The sequence below is a fragment of the Hipposideros armiger genome, unplaced genomic scaffold (genome assembly GCF_001890085.2).
Source record: "Hipposideros armiger isolate ML-2016 unplaced genomic scaffold, ASM189008v1 scaffold_3, whole genome shotgun sequence".
Lineage (NCBI taxonomy): Eukaryota > Metazoa > Chordata > Mammalia > Chiroptera > Hipposideridae > Hipposideros > Hipposideros armiger.
The window spans coordinates 242933-264539 of record NW_017731353.1 but is presented as its reverse complement, the minus strand read 5'-3'; the positions used below and the strand labels follow the sequence as shown (position 1 = coordinate 264539).

The 21607-nt window shown below is 45.7% G+C and overlaps 1 protein-coding gene across 6 annotated transcripts in view; it reads left to right on the top strand.

Moving 5' to 3' along the window:
- The window catches only part of MAPKAP1 (MAPK associated protein 1), a 233048-nt gene that overhangs the window by 207278 nt on the left and 4163 nt on the right, over window positions 1-21607 (top strand). For all 6 annotated transcript variants that reach the window (XM_019636231.1, XM_019636254.1, XM_019636263.1 and 3 more), the window contains one exon: window positions 20230-20327. In XM_019636231.1, coding sequence (XP_019491776.1) covers window positions 20230-20327 — 98 coding nt within the window. The remainder of the gene's footprint in view (window positions 1-20229; window positions 20328-21607) is intronic.

Genomic DNA, 21607 nt, shown 5'->3' with positions numbered 1-21607 from the left:
CAAGAATGCTACCTGCTGCTCTGGGGCCCGCGCCCCAAGGCTGCCAGATTCCAATCCCTCTCGCTCCAGCTTGTCAGCCAATAAAGATGTTGTCTAGCATCATTCTTCCCAAGAACTCAGGATACTTTGAAAGTAACATTTTATAAATTTTCCGTGTGTCTGAGAAATGAAAGAGTACCACTTGCATGTTGCATAGAGGGATAAGCTGGAGTGGAAAGGTTAGGGCAAGAACTAGAAATGGGGTTCAGGTTCCCCTCACATCGAGACACTCACTGTGCCAAGGAACTCTGTGATTCAGGCTCTGGAAGGTGGACGGTGTAACACGTCCAGCCTAGTAGGGAACGAAGAAAAGATGCACAGCTACCACCTCCTAGTTGCCTCTTGGGATCAGTCACTCAAGAAATTAATTATTACATCTCTGTGAGTGAGGCCAGTTCCAAGCATTGGGGGTGCAGAGTAGATGTGGGCCCCACCATTTCAGTATTGACAACCCAGCAAGAGAGTCTTTTATCTTCTCAGACCTACAGGATGATTCTTTGTGAAAAACCTGCATGTGGTTCTTATAGAGGTTTCCTCCCTCACTCTGGCTCCAGAGATCTGCAAATTATGACACTTTCCTGAAAAAGGAGACACACACCCCCGGAAAATACTTCCTAAGTCTTTGCCATTAGCACAGTGCTTTTGAGACCATGTTCCTCAGAGCTCTATGTTCTCAGGGGACCTCAGGAGCCTGTGTGCGTGTGTGGTGTGTGCATGTGTGTGTGTGTGTGTGTGTGTGTGTGTGTGTGTGTTAGGACCAAGTTAGGCATAAGGCTTCTTCTTCAACCAAAAGAGCTCTACTTTTTTCTGTATTAAGATTCTGCATTTAAAAATCCAACTGATAAAAAGGATTTTGCTGCTTTAAAAAAAAGGTCTGAAAGTTACAGGCTTATAGAATAAAATTCAGACTCCTCAGCACAGCCTCTACAGATGCTGACCACTCCAGGCTTATAGGCCGTAATTTTTTTTTTTTTTAATTGGGAAACTGGGAGATGGGAACAGCGCTGGGGAATTGGGGGGAAGGGGAACAGACAAGTTGCTGTCCTTTGGTTCTTCAGTCTAGTTGTGGAGGACGTTGCTTCACTGCCCCAAGTTGGCACCATCATTGCGCTCTTCCCGGGCGAGGCAGATCAGTCGCCAGCTTCTGGATGCCCGCTCACTGTGGCTGCTGGATGCCCGCTCACTGCGGCTGCTGACCGCTCACGCTGGCTGCTGGCTACACACGGTAGCCCATGGCAACCCACTGCAGCAGGGACTGCAGCCTACGCCGTAGCTGGCTACTCCCGGCAGCCCAGCTCCAGGTTGAACTGTTGTTCAGCATCTTAGCTGTAGAGGGCAGTGTCACTGGCCCTCATATGTGGGATCCGAACCGGGGCCCTCTGGCGTCCCAAGCCAGCTCTTAACCAACGCGCCACTTGGCCGGCCCTCATAGGCCGTAATTTCACCTCCTGAACTTGGGATGTGACTAGTGTGAGCTACTTGCACACAAACACATCTCACAGCCTGTGCTTCCACCGTTCCCCACTGCCTGGCGTCACCCCCACCCTCACCCTCTAATCTATGGACACCTCCACTTCCCCAGGCCCAGCCCACTCATTTTTCAAGATCCAATGTCAGGCTCTCTGTGACTTCGCCCCCGGAGTTTGCACACCTCTGGGAAAGCACCTCACACACTGTGCTGTGTGTATCTGTTTGGGGCCTGCCCCTCTCTGCCACCCCCCATCTCCATGCTGTGTCCTCAGCTCCTAGCACAGCGCCTGCAGCGTTGTCCTCGGTGACTATCTCGAAATTGAACTTAATGAGGCTAGAACTTAGAAACCAAAAGCTACTCAACGTAATTCATGTTGTAAAATGCCCAAAGATGTAGTAAATGAATCGGTTTGATGCTGTGTTTTTTGTTGTTGTTGTTGTTGTTTTATGATTTCCAGTATCTTCATCAAATTAATTCAGTGAGTTAATGTAAAAAGTTCATCTTCGAGACCATCATCAGACCACAGAATTAATCTATAGGGCTGCTGTTGCTGCTGCTTTTTTAAAAGGATTAATAGTAACCCTTTTTATCTTTTATGTCTGTTGAACCTTAGAAAAAAGTTATTTTAACAGCACTAAAGAAATGAAAGTCACTATATTTCATAAGTTTAGCCTGCGATTTTTATCAGCATAGTGATGTATGTTTGTAGCTGAGTTTACATCAAAAATTATTCTTGGGGCCTTCTTGAATGAATTATGGCAAAGAGAGAGAGTCTAGAAGTAGATAAGGTTTTTGATTTCTGCAATATATTTCCTTTTTCATGTTTTTATCTCTCTTAACACAAGTGTCTTGCCAAAGACTGGAACGTGTGACCAACTGGAATAATTTAGTTGTGAAAACAGAGCGGACGTGTTATTAAACAGCCTTCTTTACAAAAAGGCATTAAGTGTTGGGAGGATAATGAAGTTGTTCTCGGTCTTACTTGAGACGTGTTTGTCAGAATTTTGAACAAAAAAAGAAATGGTTTTTAAAACCTCCGAATATGGCCAGTATGCAGTGTTTATTGAGAAAGCCACTGTCAAACCATTAATTTGGTCGTCATAAGGAACACCACTCAAGTTTAATTGATGCCATATCCAAAAAGTATGTGAGTAGCTGAGTTGGCAAAGGGACTGAGCCTTGGAGCACGTGCCGTGAAACACATAATTACCCATAGTGTGGAATCAGACCCCGACTCAGAAGCCATGCTCCATAAATAGCAGCTCTGTGGCTCTTTCCTTCCACAAACTTCTCCCTCTTAGGCCATTTTCTCAGAGGGAAGATTTATTGCTCTGTCCCCGTGAGTGTTTAAGAACCTGAAACTTAATGACTAAATAGATACATGCCTTTAAAAAAGCCGAACCAATAAATATGGACTCTTACAAGAGTTCGTTGTGGAAATCTGGGTATCAAAAGCCCTGAGGAATTAAGAATAAATTATGCCTTTTTAGTTTTTTTGGTTTTGGTTTTTTTTTTTTAAAGACATGTGCTGCCATTATTATTCAAATCTGTGATTTCTCAGTCTGGTTTTGCTACACCTTAGGATATCTTTTGCTGTTTTGAAGGCTGTCACAAACCTCTAAAAGATAGATAAATGTTCATTTATTTTAAGCAAAGATGTGTACGGCACATAGGAGAGGAAAATGTTTCCATACCAGAAACTACCATGGTTAAATTGTCTCCGAGAAGTAATTCTCCATTGTTGTACAGGTCTAGACATAGGCTTTGACTACACTAGGCTCTCTTTTTAACAGCTAGCCTCCAATTCCAACGCTGAAACAAAAGCATGGGGCCTTTCTGTGAAACTAGCACCCAGCACAAACCCTCGGCTGGATTTAAATCAAATACCAGACTCAGCCATGCCAGGTCTGGTTTCATCATCAGAAGGTTGTACAGGTTTCACGTCTTTAAAGGAAGCTATCATTAAGAAATCAGATTTAAACCTTAATAAAGTAGCTGTCGTCTTTATAGCTGAAAAGAGCTCTGTATCTCAATTAAGTAGAGATAATATAAAACCTTAAGGAAGCAACGTAATAGAGATAACCTGATTACATTCTCTTGCAATAGCCTAATTTAAAGGAAATCTGATTCCGTTGATGCTGGTTCTGTTGGTGGGGGATTGTTTGTTTGGTTTTTTGTTTTTCCCAAAACGCTGTTTGGATGCAGGATAGGATCCCTGTGCTCGTGAGTACGCCGCAGCTGCAGGAGGCCTTTACGCCGACCTCGTGAGTGGAACCTGCTGGATGTTTGCGATGAGATTCAGTGAAGGTTGTGAGCTCAATTAGCTGGGCTATTGGTGACCTCCCGCTTAAATGGATCTTTCTTTTCATAAGTACTTGACAAGATCTGCAAAGTAGTGTATTTAATTTACTAATTAAATTAAAGCTCCTGAATAATGATTTGTCCACATTGATTTAGCTTAAATAGAAAAGATCAGCATTGTTGTGATCCTCCGGAACCTTAATGGCCAAGCCAGTTAGACACAAAGGCCTCTTGTGTGTTACAGGTCAGAAGCACATAGGTGAGCCCGTGCAGTGATTGAACTGCCTGCACTGCACCCCGCAGTTGCAAATTCCCTTTGCCTGCCCGGTCCATTGTTGCACTGGGGCTTAAGAGAATGTTAACGCGGTAATAGGCACAGGGCCTTCCCCATTACACGTCTCGCTATCGAGCGGTTCTGCATGACTAGTTAAAGAAGATGGCAAGAAGATTAATGAAAGCAAGGCTAATACAGAAGGGGGTACTTTTGCAAGACTTCTACCGAGGAGATATTAGAGCTGAACCAGAGCCTGGCTTTTTCTTTATCCTGTGACCTTTGAACCTGCCTTACTGTTGAGAGCTGCCAGGGAAGTCGACATTTTGATTGATGTTGGTACACGAGTCAGTCTTTCCCATTGAATTCCACATCTGCACGAAAATAGCTTTTCCAGCAGAATTCATACTGGCTAGAAGTGATAGCCAAATTGATGGCTGAAATGCTTTTATGTAGTTTTCATTTAAACCTAAAGATATTTGATGGTTTAATTCAGTGTCCAGTTTTCATAGATTATAAGCATTCACTTACATGTCCTTAATGGGTTCATCAACTCATAGTGAAAAACCAGCATTAAGAGTGTTCCGAGGTTTGCAAACAGCTCCAAGGAGGCTTTATGGTGGAGTAAAAGCAGTCATCAAACAAACCCTTCACCATCCTTAAAAAAGAAAAATCAGGCGGAGGGCCCCAGCAAACCTGACTCTGAGGTTTTTGTAAATAAAGCAAAGCATCTGTTTGGGGGAAGCTATATAGATGGGGAAGTCTGAAATCTCTCCTTTGCACCCCACCTGTGCCCCAGAGCAAAGGTTCTCTTGATCTATCCAAATGCTGGGTTCCCTGACTTTGACCTTGGGACACTAGCATCCCATCTGAAAGGGATTGCTGTGGCCTCCTTGTAAGACAGCCCTGTGCAGATACGAACCTCTTCATGTGTTCTCAGTAATTCAGTTACCTTGCTTGTGGAGCTGCAGGCCTCTAGAGAGAAAGAGAGAGGGAGTGTGTGTGTGTCTGTGTCTGAATCTGAATGTGCCTGTGTGTGCACCTCCACCCCCTCTCCCAACAAAGAGTGGCAGGACTCAAGTTTTGTTACTGCAATTGACTTGGGTACACCCCAGCCCATACATTGAACCTCCTGACCACCCGATTGCTCTCCTCCCTGTTTGACAAGGGTAGTTCTAGAAGAGAAGACACGCGCGTGCGCACACACTGATGTGACAGGTCTTCCAGGTGCTAAAGACGGAGGGACCCAGGAATGTTGCCGTGCTCTTTCAATGCTCGTGAGAATATGTGAAAGGGAAATGAGGGTGGTGTTCGCCACCGCGGGATGAAAGAGCTACACCTGAGGTGGGTGGGCGCGTGTCTGTGGCTAGGTGTCTGTGCCGTAAGCCCCATACAGTAAGGCACGTGCATCTATCCTCACATGGACCTGTAGCCCACACGGGCGACAGCCCATCCTCAGGCTGTCAGTTTCCAGGAGGTCCAGGCACTCCTCACGCAGTGGGCAAGCTGTGTGGTGTTTTTGTTCTCTGACAAGGACTTATTTCCTAAGTTCCAGATCAAATACGGTAAGTACTGCTCGATTACAGAACACCGCGGACGCTAACATATTAAATGCCCCCGTTATTGAATTGCCTTTTCATAAGGGTACTCTGGAGCACAATCAGGAGCAGGCAGCGCCTCATCCTTTTAACAGATATGTTTCCTAGCCCTATTAAAAGGGGTCTTCATCTATCCTGTCAAAGGGAGTCTGCTGGGGTTTTTTAGTTTAATTACACTATCCAATTAAAACTCCGTGCTGCATTTGGCGCGCCTCTCCTTGGGCCTGAGTGGATATGACATTTACAAGGCTCGCCTTTCAAGCAGACAATAGTGTGATTGATGAGGTGCACGTTCAGTGAAGGAGGCGAGTGCCTGTGGAAGTGCTGCTTAGTGCATTTTGATTTATTTATCATCTCCTTCCAAAACAAGGGAGCTGCCGGAAGATGGGTTTAGGCAACTAGGGGACCACCTCCATTTTTCCAAGTGGATGGGAGGGAAAGACCTGGCGTGCGCCACAGAATAAAGGTGGGCCAGCTTGCATCATCTAACACCAGGCATGCTTAAGTTTCCTGACTCAGTTTGCTTTCCAGTAACCTCCCGCTGCAGTCTGCTGTTAAACAGGCCACCTCTGTGTTTCAGGGACCATTTCTCTGGGGATGGATCACATTGGCTATACCGCTGAGAACTTAGCCCCCGGGAGCCAACCCTGCATGTGGCCCATTGGCTGACCCTGGTAACTGGCACCTGACATTTGTGCTAGACGTGCCTTTTTATGCTTCCAGCTGCATCGCCCAGAAACCCAGCAGCTTCTGTCCAGAGGCCACAGTCAGTGCTCAGAGACTATCTCTGCCTGGGCAGGTTGAGCATTTAAAAATTGCTTCTGGAATTTGGAATCAGCCAAGAGCGAGTGAAGCTCTTCAACAAAGAGGCATGGAGGCAAAGTGGAGACCTTTCCCGGGTTATGGTGAAAGGGCAAAGCCAACATCTTGTTCGTAACCTACTATTGCTATTTACCCTCAGCATGTGGTAGGTGGGACCAGTGTGCCTGTCTCTGTGATTCCTGGGGAAGAGGTGTTTTGGTGCAGTGTGTGGTCTCTGGAAGGGTCAACCCTCTCTGAATTCAGGAGGCAGGAGACTCTTCTCTGAGCCCCCCCGCCCCCCATATTCATGATCAGGGATTACAGTTGCTCCCAGGGGCTGCTGAGGGCATGTTTGCTAACTACGTAATACGGAAAAATGTCTGTGTTCGTGATCAGAATTGGCTGATGGGGTTTCTTACACCCTCAATAAAGCTTTCTTCATTTTTCCAAAGGGCTTATTAAGAAACAAGAAAGAATTTACTTGTGTTGATTGGAATATTGATATTTGTTAGAGTAGAAAACATTTTCGGGTTATCAACCTTTTTCCTCAAGGGAGAAGCATCCCTTTTGCTATTAAGTTTTCCCTTAATTGTTGACTTGGGCCTATGGATCCATAATCACAAAACAGTTATCTAGATATAATAGGAAATTTGCATACATTTGCATCTTCCTGGATTTTGATTACCATTTCCTCAAATTCCTTCTTTCTTGAGTTTAACATCAGAAGAGATCCTAATTGAGAAGCAGATAAGGGCAGGGCCTGTTCCCTACTGAAGAACTCTGTGTGAAAGATTTCTCAGCTGGATAAATGATGGGAAAAATCTGTTTCCCTTGCCTCCTGCCAAGCTCCAAATTGTGTTTTCATAATAAATAAATGGAGTGCTTAGATTTTAAGTTATTCTTACAGACATGGAAAAAGTAAGCCATTCTTTTATTAAAATCAAAATGTATATTGCTTACAAGACTCCCATGGCAACTTCCAGGACAGGGTAACTGCTAACAGATTAGCCCTTCTATCATAAATGACTGGAAAACTGCACACAATGTAAGAAACTGTTTTTAGACACTGGAAAACAGGCAGCACAGGACTACGAGCCCTGAGAGAAGGGAAACAAATGAGGTGAGACCTACTATCACTTCAGCTTCCTTCCAGGGCTTCCTAAGGAGAGTATAGCAGTTTCAGTGATCTGGGAGACAGATATCAGAGTTGGAGGAGGCCGAAGCAACTGAAATTTGCAAAATGAAGTATGGAAAGGAGGGAGCTACACTGAGAAAGAGGTCCTTGTATCTTGTGCTGTATACTAAGCTGTGCATACTTACAGTGGGACCTCACAAGGCTGGTCAAAGAACAACTGTAAAGTTGCTATAAAGTTGAGTTCTGGCCAAAGGGGGATGCGTCCAGGGCATTTCATAGTGACTCCAGAAAGGCCGTATCTTAGGAGTAACCTAAGCTAGCCCTATATTAGAGACTGTTCTCACCTTTGTCTAGTAAACCTTTAAAAGGAGTTTTGATCAAACTGCTCCAGAAGTAAATTAACTGCCTGCCAGAACAAAACCCAATGTTCTTTAAAGGATGACAACAAAATACATCCCACAATGTAATGTAGTGGCCAGCATTCAAAAATTACTAGACATGCAAAGAAACGGGAAAATGTGTCCTACAACCAGGAGAAAAATCAGTCAATAGAAACAGCAGGAAATGGCAGGGGTGATAGAATTAGCAGATACATACAGCAAGTCTTCAATTAATGTCATCAGTAGGTTCTTGGAAACTGCACCTTTAAACAAAATGACGTATAATGAAACCAATTTTACCATAGGCTAATTGGTACAAACAAGCGTTAAGTTCCTACGGCATATTTCCAGTCACAGAAACGTCATCAAACTTCTAAAAGACTCAAAACACTTCTAATATTAAACATTGAAATAAATGTGAACTATACATACATTTAAGAAAGATTAATAAAAACAGGTAAGATATAATAGTTATTTTCCAACCCACTTATTCCAGTTCAAGGTCACAGGTGGCCAGAGCCTATCCTGACAGCTCAAGGTGCAAGGCAGAAACCAGCCCTGGACAGGACTCCATTCTATTGCAGGGTGCACTCACCCCCATACTCAGACTGAGACAATTTAGACATGCCAGTTAACCTAACATGCACATCTTTCAGATATGGGAGGAAGGCAGAGTACCCAGAAAAAACCCATGCAGACATGGGGAGGACGTGCAAACTCCACACAGCAGCCCTGCCTGGGAATCCGTTGTTGTTGTTTTTTCTCATCAATGTTAATGAAATGTTGAACAAAACAACATTATTCGATGACCTGTTATACTTTAAAGTAGCTATTATAAATATGTTCAAAGATTTAAAGGAAAATAACTCAAAAAGAAGAAAAATGGAAACTATTATAAAACAACCAAATGAAAGTTCTGGAACTGGAACTGGTAATACAATTCCTGAATCAAAAAACTCACTGATAGGGGAGCCGGCTGAGTGGCTTACTTGGTTAAGAGCGCGAGCTCAGCAACAGGGCCACCGGTTTGATTCCCACATGTGCCAGTGAGCTGTGCCCGAGCTGAGCTGCCAACAGTTGGCAGGATGGCTCAGCTGGTGAGAGCTTGTGCTCCTGGCAACAAGGTTGCCAATTTGATTCCTGCATGGGATGGTAGGCTACTCTCACCTCCCCCCCCAAAAAAAAATTTCACTGATGGGAGCAGCTTAGGAATATTAGTTTAAAAGGTTAGTGTGTTATCTATTGCCACATAACAAATTGTCCCAAAATGAGGTGGCTTAAAACAATAACATTTATTATCTCACAGTTTTGTGATTAGGAATTCAGCACAGCTTAACTTGGTCTTCTAGCTCAGGGTGTCTCACAAGACAAGCTGTCAGCCAGGGCCACAGTCGTCTCAAGATTAAATCAGGGCAGACTGCCTCCAAGATCACCGAATGGTTGCTGCCGGAGTTAATTTCTTTGTGAACGCCCTTAGTTCTGTGTCACATGGGCCTCTCTACAGGGGAGCTCATAAGGTGGCAGCCAGCTTTATCAAAGTAACCAAGAGCAAGAGGGTACTAGCAAGGAGTAAGTCACAGTCATTTGTAACCTAGTCTTAGAAGTGACATCCCGACACTTTTGCAAATATTCATCAGAAGTAAGTCACTAGGTCTAGCCCACAAAGAAAGAGATTATACAAGGGTGTGAAAAGCAAGAGGCAAGATCACTGGGAGCCATTTCAGAATCTGCCTACACAATCTGTGAACTTGAAGACAGGACAATAGAATGTACTCAGACTGAAGCACTGAGAGGAAAAATGGAGAAAAAGAGCAGACACTGTGGACTATCAGGTGTTCTAACATATATGTAATTGGAGTCTCAGGGATGGAGGAGAAAACTTTTCCAGATTTGATTAAGAATATCAATCTGCTAATCTTGGAAGTCCAGTGAAAGCCAAATAGGATAAATACAGAGAAAACCACATCAAGGCACATTATAATCAGATTGCTGAAAAACAATGATAAAGAGAAAAATCTTAAAAGCAGCCAGAGAAACCAAGATAAGAATGATTGCTGACTTCTCATCAGAAATAATGCAATCCAGAAGACAATGGAGTGACATCTCTAAAGCACTAAAAGAAAATCTGTCAACCTAGAATTCTATATTCAGTGAAAACATTCTTCAGAAGTGAAGGTGAAATAAAGGCATTTTCAGACATTCAAAAAAAATGAAAGAATTTGTTGCCATTAAACCGTCACTATAAGAAATGTTAAAGGCTGGAGGGGAAAAAAATACCAGATTGAAACCTAGATCTACACAGAAATAAAGAGCACTCAAAATGTCACCATTAGCAACTGTATGGAATGAACCAAGAAAAAGGAAATTAGAGACTGCTTTAGCTGGGGTGGCCAAACTCTGGCCAATAGGCTCAATCCAGCCCACCACCTGTTTTGTAGGGTCTGTGAGCTAAGAATGGTTTTTACAGGTGAACATTTGCAACTGATTTGATGATAGCAAACAATAATTTTGAATTCCATTTAAACGAAATGTCCCCCCTGCAAAACAAAAACAAAAAATGCATTTGATTATTACATTTTGAATTTTGTCAAAATAATGGAAATTTTTTTTCTCCATAGTTATATAAGTATCTACAAAATATCTTTAAATTTGCCTCTTGGCCTGCAAAGCCTAAACTATTTACTATCGGGCCCTTTACAGGAAAAGTTTGCTTGTCTTAGCAAATGGAGGTAAAAAATAAAGGGAACCTGCCTTGTGCCAGGCAGGGTCCCAAGTGCTGTATGTGCACTACTTAATTCTTGCAACAACTCCATGAGGTAGATATTCCCATTTTATAAAAGAGGAAACGAGGGTTCAAAGAAGTTACGTAACTTAGCCAGAGTTTTAGATAAATGATAATAGAGCCAACTGACATGAAGCCAAGGCACTCAAACTTCTGTGCTTTTTTTTTTTTTAAGATTTTATTGGGGAATTGGGGGAGGGGAACAGATAAGTTGCTGTCCTTTTGTTCTTCAGTCTAGTTGTGGAGGACGTTGCTTCACTGGCCCATGTTGGTATTATCATTGCGCTCTTCCTGGCTCAGGCAGATCGGTCACCTGCCATTGGACGGCCCGCTCACGGCGGCTCATGGCAGCTCACAAAAGCTCACACCAGCTGCCGGCCACTCACGGTAGTTTATGGCAGCCCACTGCAGCCTACGCTGTCTCCAGCAACTCACGGCAGCCCAGCTCCACGTCGAGCTGTTGTTCACCATCTTAGCTGTAGAAGGCACAGCGTCACCGGCCCTCATGTGGGATCTGAACCGGGGCCCTGCTGGATAGAGCTGGCGCTCCCAAGCCAACTCTTTTTTTTTTTAAGATTTTTTTTTTAATTGGGGAATTGGGGGGATGGGAACAGTGCTGGGGAATTGGGGGAAGGGGAACAGACAAGTTGCTGTCCTTTTGTTCTTCAGTCTAGTTGTGGAGGATGTTGCTTCACTGGCCCAAGTTGGCACCATCATTGCGCTCTTCCCGGGCAAGGCAGATCAGTCGCCAGCTTTTGGACGGCCGCTCACTGCAGCTGCTGGCCGCTCACACTGGCTGCTGGCTACAGACGGTAGTCCATGGCAACCTGCTGCCACAGGGGCTGCAGCCTACGCCGTCGCCGGCGACTCACGGCAGCCCAGCTCCAGGTTGAGCTGTTGTTCAGCATCTTAGCTGTGGAGGGCAGTGTCACTGGCTCTCATAGGTGGGATCCGAACCGGAGCCCTCTGGCGTCCCAAGCCAGTTCTTAATCATCGCGCCATTCGGCCGGCCCCCCCAAGCCAACTCTTAACCAACGTGCCTCGGCTGGCCTATAAATTTCTGTGCTTTTTTTGATGGGAGAGTATCCTATCCCTGACTCAGAGTTAGTGAAGTTTTTGTTGTTGTTTTTTTAAACAAATTTTCAACCATGCTTGGTTATCTGGTTTCTCTTCCTCAAGGGTATTAAATGCAGAAAATTAGAAGAGGGAAGGAAGAATGGCAACTTTATAAAAACAGTGGGAAGCAAACACTGACAAGAGTTGACCAAAAATGAAACAAAAGATAAACCAAAAAAAGCAGTCTAAGAGCTCAGGATGCACAGCAGTGTGGCAGTGTGCAACTGTTATGTGGCAAGACAAGGAGCGTTTTGTAACCCTGAGGAAATCATGATATACTGTAAGCATTTCTACTGCGTACGGGAGTAGAATTCTTTTCTAAAAGGAAAGCACTTGTCTAATTGTCTGAGTTGCAAGCTGAACTAGCCATTTATTTCATGGAATACCATTTCTACTTGAAAAGACTGACAAACTATGGTTATTTCAAATTTTGAGTATTTAGCAGACATTTTCTTGAAAATGAGCCTGTCAGTTTGAGGAAAACAGGTGATAGCATTTGACGCCAGTGATGAAATTCAAGCTTCCAGGTAACAATTAGAATTTGGGGAAACTTGCATCCACCCCTGGGAGTTTAGCTTCTCATTACCTAAAGACTTTTCTGATGAGATCAGTGGTGATATTAATAAATGTGATTTTTTTTCATATTATATAATGAAATGCATCAACATTTGGAAGACCTGCATAACTCAGTGAACCAATATTTTCCAGATGGCTGCGTTGATGTTACAAAATCATGCAAGCATAAAAGATTCATTCAAAGTGCAAGACAGACTGATGGATTTTAATGTAACAGAATACAACAAGTTTATTAATGTGGTTTTAGATTCCACATTACAACTAATCTTTAAGAAGCCACTATTTATCAAGTTTGGTATGGTATCAAAGAATATTTGCAAAGTAGAGTATTAAAATATGCCTCCCTTTTCCAAAAACTTATCTCTGTGAGACTTACTTTTCTTCATATGCTTCAGCCAAAACAATACATCACAACAGATCAAATGCAGAAACAGATAGGGTAATCTAGCTGTTTTATGTTCAATCAAATATTAAAGAGATATCAAAAATATAAAATATTGCCACTCCTCTCATTAAACTTTGGGGAAATATAAAGTTTTTACCATTAAAAAATGCATTGTCCTGTAAACTTGTAATTGGTTTATTGTTATCTTAGTGAATTAATATTTTTAAAACTTCTAGGTTTTGATTTCTGATACAGTAAATATTGATATAATCTACATAAACAAAAGCTTTGTGGGCTCCTCAGTAATGCTTAAAAGAGTGTAAAAGGATTCTGAGACCAAAAAAGTTTGAGAATTGCTGATCTAGAGACTCAGTCATCTTAAGAAACTTGGACTTTATTCTGAGGACAATAGTTTTGAGCAGGGGAATGACATGGCCAGATGTGTGTTATTAAAGGATAGTCCTGTGGGTCAATGTTTGGATCTGAAGAAGACATGATCAAAACTAGGAAAACCACAGAGGAGGCAATAGATCAGCGGTTCTCAACCTGTGGGTTGCAACCCCTTTGGGGGTCAAACGACCCTTTCACAGGGGTCGCCTAAGACCATCGGAAAACAAAAAGATATTTACATTACGATTCAGAACAGTAGCAAAATTACAGTTATAGAGTAGCAACGAAAATAATTGTATGGTTGGGGGTCACCACAACATGAGGAACTGTATTAAGGGGTCACGGCATTAGGAAGGTTGAGAACCGCTGCACTAGATGGTCAGGATGGGGGTGGGGGGCTGTGTGGTCACAGGATGGAAAGGGATAGAAGACGAATATGTGAAGACCACATAGGAGACCAGTTGCCTGGAACTTGGCTTGGTGAGTAGCGAGGCCTCCAACTGACCTGACAGAGCTTTGGGTTTAAGAGGAAATGATGTGATTTCTGGACATGTGAAGATGGCAGCCGTGCTCACTGGTTGGTCTAAAACTGGAGAAAGGTCTGGGCCAGTTTTCTGCTTCAGGGTCATCAACATATGAGTAATTAAAACCTAAGGGACAGACCTCACAGGAGAAACGTAGAATTAGAAGACATGAGGGTCAAGGATAGGACACTAGCGAAGACCATCATTTAAGGGGCAAATGATGAACAAGGAGGTCACAAAGGAAATACAAGGAACAGGTTGACTGGAGAAGTCTACTGAGGCAGCAGCACACTGTGGCTCCCTGGGAACCCAGGGGAGAGAAGATTTCAGGGGAAAATATCAAATACAGCTGAGAAGCAAACAAAAACTTGAGAGGTAGCTACTGGATCTCGGATTAGAGGTTGTAGTGACGTTAGCAAGAGTGCTTCCAATAAGAGGAAGGAGGGAAACCACATTGTCATGGGAGTTTTTATCATCAGAGCCTTAACTATGTTTATAGGACGGAGCCAATGAGTGGGCGAGAAGGAGAGAGGCTTTGAAAGATGCAGGCAGAAGTGTGAGTGGGTCAGACTCAGCCCCTGCTCCAGAGATGGAAGCCCAGGGCCTCTGCCACGGACGGATGGGTGCTCGGGCAGGAGCTCCAGGCTTTGGTTGAGTTTCATTGAGCCGAAGCTCCTGCCGGCAGCTGGGAACTGCTGCTGACAATGGAGACCAGACTTGGAGGGGGTTTCCAGCCCAGATCCCAGAGAATCCCAGCCCAGCCTTTCTCCCAGGGCCACCAGAAAGGTACAGCTTTGCCGAAAAGAATGTGTGTGTCGTTTCTGCCAAGAAATCCTGTGAGAGCTTTCCACCACCTTGTAGGCCAGCGAGACCAGAAAAGATCAGACCTTGGAAACCCAGATTTTCAAAGTATCCTAGCATGATATAAAAGAGTTGAGTGAGAGTCCAGATCCTCAGAGATGTTCTTCATAGACTTCTCTGTAACGCTTGCAGTTTAGTAAGTCACTCAAATGCCCCACAGCGAGATAAGTAGCATGAACCATGGCACACATCTGCTCGTTGGGTTAAAATGCAGCCGTTGAAAACGATGGCCGTGGAGACTGTAGCAGCAGGGAAGGGGCACTGGTAACGTGTTACCTAAAAACCTTAGTGTACAATCTGATCACAACTGTGAAAGCAGACATGTTAGAAGGACTAGAAGAGAGGTCACGGATGTCAGTAGTATGGGGGTGCAGTGTGGAGGTTTATCTTCTGTCTTCTAGATTACCAGTCATTTAAAAATATAGTTTAGGGCCGGCCGAGTGGCGTGTTGGTCAAGAGCTGGCTTGGGACGCCAGAGGGCCCCGGTTCAGATCCCACATATGAGGGCCAGTGACACTGCCCTCCACAGCTAAGATGCTGAACAACAGCTCAACCTGGAGCTGGGCTGCCGTGAGTGGCCGGCAGCCAGTGTGAGCTGCCAAGAGCCTCTGTGAGCGGCCATCCAGAGGCCGGCCACCGATTTGCCTCCTTCAGGAAGAGCGCAATGATAATACCAACATGGGCCAATGAAGCAAAGTCCTCCACAACTAGACTGAAGAACAAAAGGACGGCAACTTGTCTGTTCCCGTTCCCCCAATTCCCCAGCGCTGTTCCCCTCCCCCAATTCCCCAATAAAAATCTTTAAAAAATATATATATATATAGAGAGAGAGAGAGAGAGAGTTTATCACGTTTTAGTTGAAAAATAAACTCAAGTTTATTTTTGGCTTTTCTGGCAAGTGGGGCCCTTCAGGCAAAGGTGGGCCGCAGGCTTGGTTGAGAAGCCCCAGCCCTCACTAGTCATTGCTGGAAGGTCACATTCCAAGGGAGCTCTTTTCAAACGATCATCTCTGTCCCATTTGCAGTGCAAATCTCGGAGCACTTCCTTTAGCAGATGTATAAGCTGCTGTCCCTCTTTGCTTAAGCTGTCCCAGCTTCAGAATGCCCACTCCCCTGAAGTGACCAAGGGAACCTGGTTTTTCAACACAGCCTCTTGTTTAAGAAGATAAAGTGCAGCACAAAAGCTCAGCCGTCTCCATTTCTGACATCCGTGCTGCCAGTTCGTTTCTGTTCAGTGTTAACATTCGTGTTCTGTGTTTTACTTTGGGGGCAGAATGTAAGTACATTTTTGCATGTCCAGATTCCCATTTCCATCTTCAGAAGCAGGTGTACAGTTTCAGCGTCTGCCCTGAATGTGTGACCAGGGCTTAGAGGCCACCTTTGATACCCTGTTATATTGCATTTGTTCCTGCAGCACTGTGAAAGCAAGTCTGCTCAAAGAAGGCCCGATTAAAAACAAAATCTTCAAAATAATGATTTTATCTTCAAATACCAGTTCCATCACAGTTGTAAGAATGACCGCCACCACCCACTGAGCTCCTGCCCTGTCCAAGTGCGATGTGACAGACCCCTGACCCATGCTGGGCAGACCTGCCTCCCGGAGGGCCAGTGCCTTGCCAAGGTGCCACCGCTAGGACACGGCCCAGCTGGGACTTCGTCCTCACGCTGACTCCAGGGCCATGCTTTTCCCCTCTGCATCTGGGCATTTCTCATGCCTTAATTCCCAAGTAGAATTTAAAGATCCAAGCAAAATAATTTCAGCTAATTGGAATATTAAACTTTGCATCTTTTAAAGCCTGCTGATATTTTAGCTTTTCTCCGCTGACGTATTTACAGAGACAGTTTCCCCCCGTGACTCACCCCCTCCCCAAGGAAACTGCTGGTGCCCTTTGAATTTTCCAGGGTAACCTGCCCAACTCTGATTCCCTCTGACGCCCCAACACAGAGCCCTGTAGGCTGCAGCTGAGGAGGTCATCCGGCCCCTCCTCCCCCCTTACCTGAGGTGAGCCGTGAGGTGCTTGAGGCCGATCAAGTGTTGGATAACAGACCTTTCTTCTCTGTTCTTACTGTTCGGTCGGTGTTGAAATGCCAGTGATCTCTTCTTCCCAGGCACCGCTGGTGGGAATTTACCATGTAGCATAAATGATAGATTCATTTCCAGCAAGAGGTCAATTAACTTGTTACACGTTAATACATAGGTGAAATTATACAAGTGTGAGTTCTGCTTATTAACTGTAATTCTGTTGTAAAAGAATCCCCAAGTCCTGCCAATATTCCCTTCTTCATAGCTCTCAAGTCAGTCCCTTTCTCGGTATCTTTTTGCCCCATTCAGCCCAAAACCGAACACGCTGTACCTGGATGGCCATGGCCCTGGTCTCCCTGCCTCCAGGCCCTGGGAAACCAGGGCAAACACTCAAAAGCACAGTTTGACCATTTTCTTCACTGCCCCGCTTACAATCCACCAGTGGCCCCCTGAGCTGGTGAATCGCATTTGCGGCGTTTGGTCCTGCCCTGTGTCACTTCCTGGCTGCCCACTGTACATGACCCTGCCTGTTCAGTGATCCCCGGGAGCTGCCTCTCGCCACTCTACACTGGCGTGCTCGGTGCTGCCCTGTCGCACCCTTCTCCACGCCCCGCCTTTACCCAGCTGACAGCCCCTCCCACACCAGGCTAGCTACCTCTGCCTGGGTCTCCACAGCAGCTCCCTGGCACTAGCCTGTGACCCTGGCAGGGCCTGAACTGAGCAAAACTGCCCTTGTGGCCACCAAGCAAAACAGGGGTCCCCAGAGTGAGTGACCCCATGTCCCACGGCTCCGGCATGGGTGAAACACAGCCACTGATGTCAACCTGAGCTTACGCACTAGAGCTCTCCCTCGAAATTCCCCCCACAGAGCAAAAGGGGCGCTCTGCTGTGGCTGTCCCACTACCGGAACCGGAACCCGGCTATTAACATCTGTGGCTCTGTCATAGTCACAAAGGTCTGCTTCATTCAAATTCAAATACAAGTACTCCAGGTCACTTCTCTGTTCTCACATCTTCAGTGATGTGAACACTTTTACTTAATGGACAAACAAATCAGGCTTCAGAGGGACAGTCCGGGGTGGGACTCTGTTCCTGTCCATGTCCCTCTTCCTCCGCGGCTCTAGAATGAGCGCTGGGGGCAGGCGAGGGACCCATGCAGCCCCCAGCACAGCAAAATACAGAGGTGGGTGTGCGGTCACCTGGCTCACATAGGCAGCCTCTCAGAAGACTTGACTTGGGATGATTTCTTTGTTTTTCATGTGACTGTTGTGCAGATGAACCGCAGGCCTCCCCGCTGAGCCCACAGTTGACCCGCTCCAAGGGGACGGTGTCCAGGCTTCCCTTCCAGAGGCTCCCAGGCCGGCGCGAACTGCTTATCCCATATGCCCTGTATAATTTGGCTCTACCTAAAGCGTGCAGGAAAGGTTTTTAATGGTGTCTCAGTTGTTCAGGCGAAACATGCTCTAGCATCTTGAGGTTTTGTTTTGTCAGTGACAAGCGGGAGCAGGTGCTGTAGACAGTCCATGAGATCACTTATCAAAGTGGTCAGTGAACCCCGAAGCTTCAGGTCTACGGGCCCCCCTAAGACCTTCTGGTCCTTTTTAGCCCCAGGCCCTGGAGTCTGTGTCTGTCATGGCCAGGTGTCAGTACTGAGGCCTCCCAGAGGGGCTGTCTCTGTTTGTCCTTCACAGCGCCATGACCTTCATAGATGGCTCTGCTTGCTCACAGCATGGCCAACAATATATCCGCATTGTTCTTCCACACTGATGTCACCAGGACTCTGTTCCAGGATGGATCCTGTGAAGATGAAGGAACACACACACGGACATACACACAGATACATCTGTTGGTGTGAGATACACTTTCTTATCAGAAGCAAATCATTGATATATTAACAGAATGATTAGCTTCCAGCTTAGAATTTTGACATTTTAGTACCACAATTCAGAATCAGGCTAAATTTGTCAAGTGACCCAAAGTGAGGTTTTTCAGAAATTATTAGCAAATTTTTTCAATATAGAATTTATAGTCACAATTAACTCTATCATAATGATATTTCCGGGATAAAATACCAGCAACTCAACTTTTCTGGCCACAAATGTACAACATATATCAGTTTATATTTGGAGATCTGAAGAATTAGCTCCTGTAAATAAAAGTCCCCAAGAAGATTTCTCCGGGAAAGAGGTGAACTTACAGTAATATGGGTGATATATTATTAATTAATAACTATGACCAGCCACTGCTTCAATTAAAAGGACAGCGGATGAGAAGGCCTAATAGAAAGGACATGCTGAATTTTAATCTTATCAGCTCTGAGGTCTGCAGAGCAGGCCAAGCAAGGTTGGTACAGAGGCTGTGTACAGGAGGCCTGTATATTAGAGATGTCACCAGCTGCTGCTTTGGGAACATTTGCTGAGCACTGACCACATGCCTCTCAGAAGCAATGCTCCTTCAGTTGCCAGTAATGGAGACCAACTTTAGATTAAGGAGGAAAAGGGCTTTCTCTTTAAGAAAGAGGGGCTCACTGGGGTCTCCCAGCGCCCAGAGACAGCATATGCTGATGGGACAGGGACAGCTTCACATTGGACTGTGACAGGCTGGCATCCATGTCTCAGTTTAGAGAAGGGAATCTGATTGGCATGTCTGGCCCCAAGACAGGCACGGGGAGTGCAGACATGGCTGCAGGTGACATGAGGTCACACGAGTACGGTCTTTAGAAGTGTAGCTATGAAGACTTGCCCAAGGAGGTGCCAGCTGAGCTGAGTCACCCAGGAACGGCAGGTCTTTTTCAGACAGGTCACAACGAGGACATCCCAGGCCTGGGCGGGCGGAGGTGTGCAGCGCCGTGGGCTGACCTGTGGCATGTGAGGACAGTAGAATGAGATGAAGCTAGACCAGGAAGCAGTCTCCGCAATGACAAGGTTACTCCAAATGGTGGCGGGAAATGGGGGTGAAAGAGTTTGGACCTAGGAGAGATTTGTGTGTGCAGAGGACCTGACCCCTTGAGGTCAGTCTGCTTTGTGAAATGCCAGCTTTAGGGCACTCCCCTCCTCCCATCCATCCTTTAAGGGTAGAAATGACCGGGGACCTTGGGAGCAGCTTCCGCGCAGGGCCACGAGCCCACGACACCCCCTCCCAACAGGAGCCAGGGCCGTGGAGAAGGCTTGTAATAGCATTACCATCCGCCTTTCTCCTTCCTGTTGCTTGTTTATTTGACTTTAAGAACAGTTATTTTTAGAATAATTTGGAGTTAATTGGCCTTCTACCTTAAAAAATACCACTTTTTCCTTGTAATTATTATGTGGAAGTGGTCCATAAAGTCTTCCAAACGTGTCACTGCCCTGCACACACTCCAGAGTGGCATGGGATGTCACTAGCTATTTGATTTTTTTTTTTTTTTACTGTCCATTTTCTCTCTGGACAGTGATGAGAAAAATAAACTGGTAGAGTTACTTGCCACACAGTCTCCACTTGGCTCTCACTCCAATTGGAAGGATAAGAGGAGAGTAAATGGGGCCCTCCCTGTAGGTAACCCACCGGAATCCCCTCAACACTGCCTTTTCTTCTCTCTCCAGGCCACGCAATATTTAAACTCACGTATCTAAGCAATCATGACTATAAACACCTCTACTTTGAATCTGACGCTGCTACCGTCAATGAAATCGTGCTCAAGGTGAGTGTTGCCTCTCGGCCCAGGCACGAGATGTGCAGGGCTGGCCTCCACGCGGCCGGTTCTCATGCCTGGCAGCAGCCCCTCCCACTCCCAACTGGACAAGGCTCTCGCGCCCAGTTTTGCAGAGCAGGAACCCTCAGCTGGTGAGCGCCCGGAGCCACGCCACCGGGTCAGCTGCTTTGCACCCGCTCCGGCTTTCTCCCAGCACCCCCCATAATCCTGATGCTTCATGTGTTTATTTTTCCTTTTTATGCACCATTTCTTTCCTTCCATCTATTGTCAGGCACCCCTTGAGGCTCTTGGAACAGACTCCGAGGAAATGACTTATTATTGGAAGACACCTTAGTGTACTCAAGATAATTTTAGTAACCCGTTCTAAACTCATCCAGCTTTATGCTAGAATCATATGTTAGCATATCTCAACAATGCTCAGGGAACCTTTGTGTGCCAGGCCAGCACTTGAGATACTGCAGTGACAGACCCAGTCCCTGCCCTCGGAGAGCTTTTCCTCTGTCAGAAGAGACAGGCATAAGCATTATAGTCACAAGCAGCCTGTGAAGGGGCAGAGGCAGGGGCTGGGCTCTGTGGCCAGGAGGCTGCACCCAGGCCTGTGTGGCTGGAGCAGAGTGAGGTTGGAGGGGCCAGGCCACACAGAACCTTGCAAAGCGGACTTGGGCTGAGAAAAGCTCCCCTGGGGTCTTGTTGGTTTGGGAGGTCCGGGGTAGGGCCTGAGACTGCCTTTCTAAGGTGCTCCCCGGTGGTACCCAGGCCACTGGTCTGTGCCCATACTCTGAGTAGCCCTGGACTAGTGGTTGTCAGACTCTTTCAAACTGAGATCTCTCTTTAAAATGTAGATTGATCAGATAGAAAAAAACAGAGCTGCTTTGGCAGAGCAGGGCTGAGAATCAGAGGGGACTGTGAGCTGTGTGATGCCGGCTACTCACCTAACCTCTCAGGGCCTCAATTTCTCTGCCTCTAAAATGGGGATCATGGCAACCACGCTGCCCCAAGGCTGTTAGAACACAAAGCAAATGAGAGGTGATAAACCTTAGATGATGATTCATCCTCATTTTAGGAGTGGAAGTCATCAAGTAAGAATAATAAAAGCAGCTACGATACACTGAGGGCGCGCCATGCAGGGCCTGGGCTAAGCACTTTCCATGCCCTGTTTCACTGAGTCTTCACAGCTCTGCGATATAAAAAAACCATTCCCATTTCCTAGATGAAAACTGAGGCTCAAGAAAAAAAGTCCAATTAGCCAAGACCATGACTGGCAGACC